This window comes from Primulina eburnea, chromosome 17 (genome assembly GCF_022965805.1).
Source record: "Primulina eburnea isolate SZY01 chromosome 17, ASM2296580v1, whole genome shotgun sequence".
NCBI lineage: Eukaryota > Viridiplantae > Streptophyta > Magnoliopsida > Lamiales > Gesneriaceae > Primulina > Primulina eburnea.
Genome location: NC_133117.1, coordinates 11,884,771 through 11,895,179, shown reverse-complemented (window position 1 = coordinate 11,895,179; position 10,409 = coordinate 11,884,771). Strand labels below are relative to the sequence as shown.

Here is a 10,409-nt window from a genome sequence, read left to right as displayed (position 1 = left end):
TGCAAAAATTAGCCAGTGATAGAATTTGGCCAGGGTTTGACAATAATAAGTGCAACAAATATTAGTTAAGTACTCAACCGTGCTTAGAAAAGGACAAGTAAAATATGATTAAAATTTTCATGTCTAGCACAATATATGAATATGACCAGCTTAAAGTTCAACCCAAACGAAATGTAAAGTTTGAAAAATATATGAACCGGAGGGTTCTATGTCTAATCGATCATGACCTGAGGGTAGAAAAAATCTTGCCGGTCCAACAGCTTGAAATGGTCTCACAAAAAGACAAGTGTATTCGGAACTTACTCTGAGAAGGGAAAAGCTAACTGTTACTGTTGTGTTCAAAAACTAGCTTATGTAAACCGCATGCATAATTTAATAAGTTAATTAATTAAAATGATTTAAATGATGCATTCAACATGTGAAACGTCCACTACTTTTAAAATTTATAATCCTACTAATTTTTTTTAATAAAATTCGAAACTTTTAATTAAAACCCACATAGCTTTTCAAAAATCATAAATGCATACAAATACCATAAATCGTCAACCGCCAAAATCATACGTCAACATTTAAAATTAATCCAAAATTGAACTTCAAAATAAACATAAATCTTTAAATAGAAAATCCTCAAAATATTTTCGTAAAACTTTTAAATGCTAAATAATTGCGGAAAATAAATATCCCTAAGGAGTGTACTGCCGATCCCGATCAACTCGAGCGTCAGCGCCTCTCTCAAAATCATCATTGTCTTCAACCATCCAAACCTAGTGAATCTAATGATTCAAAACATATATAATAAATAATACATATACATGCACATACAACTTTAAAATAAAACTTTTTAGTCAGATAAGCTCGCGTAAAATCTTGTGATCATAGATAATTAAATCATAAAACTTTCCATCATTTATCGTTTTGAGTGAAGTTTGATCCTTGAAATTTACTATCATCTGGTCCACTGATCAGTTTTAGCTCACCATTGCACATGGGGACATGTACTAGGGACCGATGTAAAATGAAAATACGATCGGTTGGGCTCCCTCTGGTGCCTTCTCCCGTAAACGGGATCTCTCTGGGGTCTTCTCCCTGACGATATTCTCAAAAATCATATATCATATCTTTTTTGTCTCAGTAAATTCACATCCTTCAAAATAATTTTATTTTTTTAAATTATAAAATATTGTGTCCTTTCCACATTCGAAAAATAGCATTTTAACAGTAAAAATTGCACAACTTTATCATAAATCATAAAATTTCATATTTTCATCATAAATATTTTAAAATATCATTTTGTATGTATTATGATTCTTAGGGGCACTGCCAAGCCTTTTGTACTACCCGTGACGCAAAATGATCATTTTACCCTTTGACCCTAAAATTCTCGATTTTGACTTTTTCTTACTTTTATTGACTCGAGTCTAACCCAAATCATCATATAAGCTTTTTTGGAATCATAATTTTGGAGTTTGACAAGTTGAGCATGAAAATATTGAAGAAGTGATCAAGTCAACTGAAATGAAGGCGTGTAACTGATAGTTACCCGAACTTAAGATTAATGCGCAATTTATTAAAGACAACTGAAGTGTTCAAAGCTAACTGAAGCTGTATAGTCAATTGGACGATCAGTTAAGACTGATCAGTTACACAACAATCAGCTATTCATATCGTCTATAAAGAGTCAACTCATAAATCAGCTTGATATGTCATCAGTTAAGGAACATAGCTATCAAGCAACAATTTGTACATAAGCAGACTGCAAATTGTAGTGGGAATGCCGCATTTCAGAAAAGATACAGTGTACGACTGTCAGAAGAATGTTGAAGTGTCTAACAGATATAAAGTTTCAAACGCTTTCAATGTTACCGTTGGAAGCAGAGCCTATAAATAACCGAGAAAATTAACTGATACAAAGTTAACCAATTAACCCAGTTACCAAGTTATTCACAAGCTATCAAAGAACACACAACAAAATATTATCAGTTACAAGAACCTCTCGCCTATTAGATTTATTTATAGCTTTCAGGCTATATTTTGTGCTAAAGCACAAACACTTATTGTTGTAATATTCGATCTTTTAGAGACCAGTTGTGAAAAATTACATCAGTTCAGTACTAATAAAAATTGTATTGAAGCTAAGAGTTTCAGTTTTGGCAGTGTTAAGTCCAAATAGAAGTGGGCTTGTAAAAATTATTGTATATGTCAAAGTCTTTTAGTAAATATCATATCCTCGAGATAGAAGGGGAGACATAGGAGCATTTGAAGTCTCCGAACTTCCACAAATCTTGCATCCTTTAATTTCAGTTTAATCTATCTGTCATGCAATTTATTTCCGCCATTTCATTAGTTAACTGATTGACATGGAAAACAAGATTCTCGAATTCAGTTGATCACTAAACTGATTCATCCTTCGAAAAGTTGTGTTTCAAGTGTTTATTCAACCCCCTTTCTAAACACTTGATCACACCCAACCGATCCTAACAAGTGGTATCAGAGCGGTTGAATCTTGTTTCAGAACATAACCATATTTACATCTGAAAACCATGTCTTCCTTCAATAAAATTTCAATGTTCTCCAGAGAAGATTTTGATAATTGGAAGATAAGAATGCAGGCTCATTTAGCTGCAGCAAGATAAAGATTTCTAAAACTGCAAAATAAATCTGGGAGAAGTTGACTCAACTGTCCGAGGGCAATGAGCAAACAAAAGAAAATAAACTCTCAGTTGCTGTTCAGAAGTTTGACAATATTAAAATTAAGACTGGAGAGTCTATGAACGAGTACGATGAAAGAGTCAACAACATTATAAATGAATTGAATGCACTTGGAAAAGTGTATTCAAAAAAATAAGTTTCCCTGAAGGTGGTCCGAGGTCTTCCTAAAGAATGGGATGTCAAGACCATGGCTATGAGAGAGTCAAAGGTCCTGAATAAGGTTGAACTACATGATTTGTTTGCTGATCTCAAAGCCTATTAGTTTGAACTGCAAACAAAAAAAAAAGAGAGCCTTCTACAAAACAAATCACAACTGCCCTTAGTGTTATCAAACTCGAAGCACCTAGTTCAATTGAGAAAACAGCAGATCAGTTGAGTAATGACACCATGTCATTATTTGTGAAGAAATTTGGTAAATTCATGAGAAGAAACCAAGATTCATTCCAGAGGAAATATCAGAAAAACAACTCTAAGCAACAACCAAATTCTTGCTATAATTGTGGCAAGCCAGGACACTTTATTGCTGACTATCCTAAACCGAAAAAGGACAGTAGACATTCAACTGAAAAAGGGAAGAGATCAGTTGAATACAAAAGAAGAGATAGGAATGATAAGAGATTATTCAAGAAGAATCATGAAATCCTGCTAGCTGAAGAAGGCAAATCAAATGGGCAGAGACTGACAGTCAAGATTCAGAGGTTGAGAGCTCGAGTATTTCTAGCTATGATGAAGAAAAAGTTAAATGCTTAATGGTAGATGACACAGAACTGGAGTCAACAAGTGAATATGTATTTGAATTCAGCTTTACTGATTTTACACGTGAAGAACTCATTTTCACTTTGGATGATATGGTAAATGAGTATCACAAACTTGCTCGCTAATTTGAAAAAGCCAAAGCTTAGCAAACTGATCCCAAAGACAACAAAACTGAAACTGGTTAGTCAGTTGAATTGTTGATTCTGAAAAGGGAGATTGTATAGCAAAAAGCTGAAATTATCGAGAACCAATCCTTGATTCATCAGTTGAAAAATGAGATTTCAAAACAAACTGACTTGTTTCAGTTTTGGAATAAGTCATCAGTCACTCTGACTGAAATGCATAGTTTGAAAAAATCAGTTGCTGATAAAACTGGTTTAGGATTCAATAGTATTGATGAAACTTCTGCAAGTGATACCATACAAAAGTTGAATGACCACAAAGAGAAATACATTAACTGATTTGAAATCAACAGTGGTACGAGAAATATTTGAACCAAGTAAACCTAGTGTCCGACCGATTGAACATTAGAACAAATCTAAACGATTTGGAATTGGATATAGGCCGAAGAGTTCAACTGATTTGAAAGCTGGTCACCTAAAATGTTCAGCTACAAAAACAAAACTCTAAGGATGAATATCACAATTACTACAACTATAAGCCAGATCAAAAGAGACATCGGGTGCACAAGCAATTGAAAAAGGTTAACAATCATACTGCTTCATCCGAACACCACACATCTACACAAACAAGTCGAGGATAATAATTTGGAACACAGTAACTGGAAAGTCATAGACTGATCCAAGTCTGGGTTCCTAAAAGACTAATCAGTTTAGGACCCAAATAGATGTGGGTACAAAGATTGTATATTGTGTGTGATTGCAGGTAACATGTACAACAAAAGAATCGATTTTGTACTTGGATAGCGGATGCTCGTGACACATGACAGGTGATGCTGAATTGCTATCCCAACTGATCAAATATTCTGGTTCAAATATCAGTTTTGGAGACAACTCTAAATGTAAAACTATGGATAAGGGTAAGCTTATCAATGGTAACATTATTATTAAATATGTCTTACTGGTTGATAATTTTAAGTATAACTTGATTAGCATCAGTCAGTTATGCGACAATAATTTCTCAGTTCAGTTCAACAAACACATGTGCACAGTTAAGAACTCAACTGATGAGATCATTATAAGTGGCAATCGTTGTGGCAATACTTACAAAATCAGCTGTACTGATCAACCTAATGCACCAGTATGTTTTGTAGCCTCAAAATCTTCTAAAAACTGGTTGTGGCATAAAAGGTTAAACCACTTAAATTTTAAGTCTATTGCTCATCTGAGTAACCATGATCTTGTAATTGGTCTGCCTAAAATAGATTTTTCAAAAGACAATTTTTTCAGCATGTCAGTTTGGTAAACAAGTAAGATCTTCATTTACAAACAAGGCTAATAAATCTTCATCCAGATGCTTAGAACTGCTACATATGGATCTTTTTAATCCTATACTAGTCATGAGTTTAGGGAGAATGAAATAAACCTTGGTAATCATTGATGTTTTTTCAAGATTTACTTGGGTTATCTTTATTAAATCAAAAGACCAAACTGCTGCACAACTTATTAATTTTTTCAAAATATTATTAAATGAAGAATCATTTGGAATTGACAGAATAAGGTCTGATCGAGGGACTGAATTTTTCAATCAAAATCTTTCTCAATTTTTAGATAATACTGGAATTAAGCATGAGTTCTCATCAGCTAGAACACCTCAGCAAAATGATGTAGCTGAAAGAAGAAATCGAACTCTTAAAAAGCTGCTAGAACAATGCTCGCTGATTCTGGTATTTCTTAAAGGTTTTCGGCAGAAGCATTGAACATTGCATGTTACACTCAGAAAGATCAATGATTGACAAAATTCATTTGAAAATGTCGTATGAGATTTGGCATGGACATAAAAGTGTGGTATCCTCTTTTAGAATATTCAGCTGTAGATGTTTTATTCACGGTAATGGCAAAAATAATTGATAGGATCGATTGACGTGTCAAGAGTGTTTAGAAGGGGGGGTTGAATAAACACTTTCAATTAATATTGGTCTTTTCGAATTTTTGAGTTCAGTTTGGTAACAAACTGATTCTCGGAATCTTGTTGGTCAATATCAATCAGTTAAACTGAGGTAGTTGCGGAAGTAAACTGACTGACAGATAGAATACAGAACTGAAATAAAATACACAAGGATTGTTTCTGGATGTTCGGAGAATTCAATTACTCCTACGTCACCCCTTCTATCACAAGGATAGGATTTCCACTAAAAGACTTTGATCAAATACAACACTTGTACAGACCCACTTCAGTTAGGACTTACCCACTGCCTAAACTGAAACTCTTAGTATTACAAAATGATCTCTGTGCGTAACTGATCTTAGCACTATTGAATTAACAAATATTACAGAGTGCTAGTTTGCTCAACTTGTAGCCTTGATTGCTACGAATAAATCAAGTAAGAGTGAGCTGAGATTTTGATAGAGTAATAGCAAGTTTTGAATGGTGTATCGTTACTTCTTCTTTTTCTTCTGCCATATTTATACTCTTCTTTTCCAACGGTAATCTTGAGATAAATTTGGATCTTTGTATCTGTTGGTTTCCACTTGATTATTCCTTCGATATTGTTTGCTTCATTTATTGTAATTCGGCGTCTTAATTGCTTTGTCCGGAACGCTTTGTTTTAAGTAGTCTTGGTTGTTGTGCGGCGCTCTTGTAATCTGTTATGTCTTCTTTGTTCTTTCCCGAGACATCTTCAGTTGAGAGACTTTAAGGCATTCGGCTGAATGTTTTAACTGATCAGTTCCAACTGATCAGTTTACTTTGTATCATTGTATCAGCTGATTTCAGTTGATAAGTTCAGTTGCCGAATTTTCTTGCGCGTATCAGTTGATTCATATTTTGTTAATCGATTGATTCATGTTTTGTCAAACTCCAGAATATAGTTTCCAACAATTTCTCCCTTTATGGTGTTTGACAAAACCAAGTGATTTAAGATCGAATAACTGAGCTCTTTGTAGATAATAGTTTACGCAACTGAATCATAAAATAACTGGATTCCTTGTAGATAACATAAAATCTGAGAATATAATATCAGTTGATTTTAATAATCTGATTAATTCTTCTTCAGCTGCTGTTCTTCCCCCTTTTTGTCAAACAACTCTATTTTGTCTGATAACTTTCGAACGTCAATGAAAAGAAGTTTTACACCTGATGAGATACTTGTGGCAACAGTTGTGAGGGAGGTCTGTAGCAATTCTATTTGATTTGAAACAGAGGTTTCCAGTCGCTCAACTCTCTGACTGATTACATCCTGAGTTGTAAAGAGTGAGTTAACTAGCCCCTTCTTTATTTCATTCACAGTTCTGCTAAGAGAGTCCATGTTGGCTTGAAGAGCGTTTAGTTTTGCCGAGTCAAATTCAGTCGAAGAATCTAATTTGACAGTATGAGACAGTTGTTCTAATAGAATTCTCTTGATTTCAGCGAGCATCTGCTGCATATTGTACTGTATGTTCTGGATTTCTTCAAGAACAACATCCATTTCTGTGGATTGAATTGGAGGTCGCTGACTGAGCGTTTCTGAATGCTTCGATGTTTGTCCAAAAAGAACTAATGCTCGATTAGTTTCCATTGTTCCAGCCATAGGTTGAGCTGGAATGTTTTCTTGAATTTGAGATGATGAACGTTGGTTTTGATCAAGAAATGGACTGTCTGGCTGAATGATGGAGATGGATGGTTCATACATAGGGGCCTCCTGTGGAGAATTAACTGAACTTTGTTCTTTCTTCTTTGATTCAGTGAGCAACTGACCTTCCACATGTTCAGCAGTTTCTTGTTTTGAGGGTTTTGCTTGTTCATCAGTTTGAATATCTTGTTCAGCAGAACTTTCTGGCTGAACTGGTGCTTCAGTTTGAGCTTTTTCCGAATCAGGTATTTCTTTTTCTGAATTTTGGTTTGGCACTTCAGTTTGATCTTCAGTTTGAGCAGATATAAATTTTTCAGCAATAAGTGACTCAGCTGATGCTTCATATGATATCTTAATGTCTTGCTCTGGTTGTTCACCTGAATGGGTAACTGAGTCATACTGTATTTTCTCTAGCTGAGCTTCCAAGGTAACGGCTTGAATGATTTCATCAATGTTTGCCAAGGATAGTTCTGCTTCAGAATATAGCTGATGTTCTGTCTGAGAGGATTGAGGTATTCCCTGAACTGGCTTTTCAGTTGCCTGTTGTGGAGATGGTTCTTTTTGTGGAGAGGAGGATAAATCTTTTTCAGTATTTGAGTTGGGGGGTTTTTCATGAAGAACTAGTTCCTGATCTTATTCCCAAAATCTGATTTCACTCTGCAGACTACTAAGATCTGTGTCCAGTTGAGTTAACACAGCTCTATCATTGTATGCAGCTGGACTTGTGGGATTGTAGTTGGACTTCAGCTTTGCTACCATTCTTGTTAGCTTTTTGACGCGAATCTGATCAAAGAAATATTTCTGCCTTTCTAATGCCTGTGGAATTGTAGCAGCTTTGACTACTTTCATCACAATCGCTTCTAGCTTGATGAACTTTTTCAGTTGAGATCTATGCTTCAGTTCTTTGGCAAAGATTTCTATTCTGAAGCTTTTCCAACAATCAAAAGATTTTAATTGTGATGTGGCAAATGCATTGACCTATTCCCAAACTAGGTCAATGTGTGTTTGAATGACATTGGATGGCCGGGGTTCTTCAACCAGCTTGCCTTTTCCTTTGTCAGTTGAGAGAATGTGAGGAAGATCCATTCCAGAATGTGTGGAGTGCACTGGTTCCCTTAATATTACACCTTTAGGTATGGCTCTAGGCAAGATGGTAGGGCGATTTACAAGAGTCAAGGGAGCTCTTACCTTAGCTGGTGTCTTTGCTTTGGTAACTGAATCATCAGGTGAGACTACTTGCAAAGGGATAGCCTGAATGGGCTGTTGAGCAGCTGATTGAATAATTTTCTCAGGTGGAATGACTTCCACTGTTGTTATTGGTTTGATTCTTTGAGTCCTTGGTCTCTTGACAAGCTTAGGGGAAGGAGTTTTCTCTGAATCTGATTCACTGAGAATCAGTTTCCTTTTTGCTGTTTTGGCCTTCTTGAATGGTGATGGCTCAACCTCTAGTTTGGTTTTTGATGGCAAGGTGTTTTTGGCAGTAAAGACCTTGAATTTTGATGATGTTTCAGCATTTTCAGCTACCAAACCCTTCAATTTTAACAGATAACTGATTTGGATGGCAAAGCTTTATGACTGTTTGGATGACTTGAGAATATTCTTCAAGATGTTAAAAAGAATATATCTCCAATTTGCTTTCTTTTCACCCATGATTATGGTCATCACCTGGAATTTTTCGAGTGTAAGAGCAGCATAAGAACCGGCTTTTGCTAATATTCCCTTTGCCACGATATCAGCTAACAACTGAATTTCTGGTTTCAGTTCCTTCTTTGGATCGGAAACCTTGATTTTCCGTCCATCAGCAGATAATCGAGACTGCATTTCTTCAATGTCCTGAGTTTTTACTTCAGAAAAGCTGACATAACCATCAGTTGGCAAAGAGAAGATTTCTCCGAAAGCTTCTTCAGAAAGGAGTAGCAACTGATCATTGATAGTCACAGAGATAGTGTCATTAGCAGTGATAAATCCCTTCCGATAGAGTTCATTGACCTCCTTGAGGTATATCTTCTGAGAAGATTGTCCTAAGAACATCCTGAGACCTGCCGACTGAAGCTTTAGAAATACATTCTTAACATCTGCTTCTTGAATCGATAGAACCGAGTTAAAATCGATGACCATCGCATTCAAAATATGGGCTGGGTGCTGGTTTGCCATTTCGGAAAGTGTAGTGATCTGCAAATTGAAGAGAATAAGTTCTGAAATTTGTATACTCTTAGAAACTGATTGTAATTGTGAAGAATAGAACTGAAGTGAAGCGGGCAAAATGCTTTTGTTCGTGACTGTTCAAATTCTGGACACGTGTCAGCCCGGGAAAAATTTTGAATAAAAATGTGTGTACGTGTGCTGTAATCGTGTGTATATAATAATGAGCGGTTTTAAAATATGCCACGTCATAAAAATTTAGCCACGTCATTTGATTTGGAATATAATAAGTTTTTACTTGGTTAACTTATGTGAGAAGATTTGTAAAATTTTCAAACTGAACGATCAGTTGGGAAACTGATTCAAGTCAGTTGAGAATTCACAAACGATTGTCTTCTCAGTTAACTTCTTTAAAAACTGACATTCCCCCTAGATTGGTGCATATAATAATTAAAGTAGTGCTATAAAATAATTTTAAGAGTCAGAGAGGTTATTGGTTTTGCTGAAACGTTGACGACTCTTCAGCTTTCTTGATATTCTGCTATAAATAGAAATAGCTCAATTAGTTTTAGACAGATCATCCAAAATATTCAAGATAAAAAAATGTCTGATAAGGGTGACTCAAGTCTTTCTCCCTTTTCTGTGGAGGCCAGGAAGGCTGAGATAGAAGACGAAGTCTTCTATGAAAGTCTGCATTACTGGGAGCGATTGCAGGAGCTTGAGCTCTTATACAACTCTGGGGAGGCCACCACTCCTGAATTGGTGATAGAACTGAATCAAGTGCGAAAGCACTTGAATATTGCTGTGTGGGTGGACGTCTTCAAGGACGGTCATATGTATCAGCTGATGCTCCGCAATGAATTGAAGATCCTGAGGCGCATAGCTCATTCTCACAGCTTTCTCATGACTGCTTCTTCTTCTCTATCTGTTTGGCTGAAATTTTGGATAATTGTTGTGGAGGAGAAGTATGATGATGTAATCCAGACCAACATTTATAAGTAATGAAATATTTATCTGGTTTTAACTCGGGTTTTCTGCAAATGATATATTTCATCAGTTGTGATATGTAAAC

At 35.6% G+C, this 10,409-nt stretch overlaps 1 protein-coding gene across 1 annotated transcript in view; it reads left to right on the top strand.

Moving 5' to 3' along the window:
* The first annotated feature begins 9,940 nt into the window (after window positions 1-9,940).
* The window catches only part of LOC140817873 (uncharacterized), a 46,481-nt gene continuing 46,012 nt past the window's right edge, over window positions 9,941-10,409 (top strand). Inside the window, exon 1 of the mRNA XM_073177666.1 lies at window positions 9,941-10,264. Within this exon, the coding sequence (XP_073033767.1) occupies window positions 9,941-10,264 (324 nt within the window). The remainder of the gene's footprint in view (window positions 10,265-10,409) is intronic.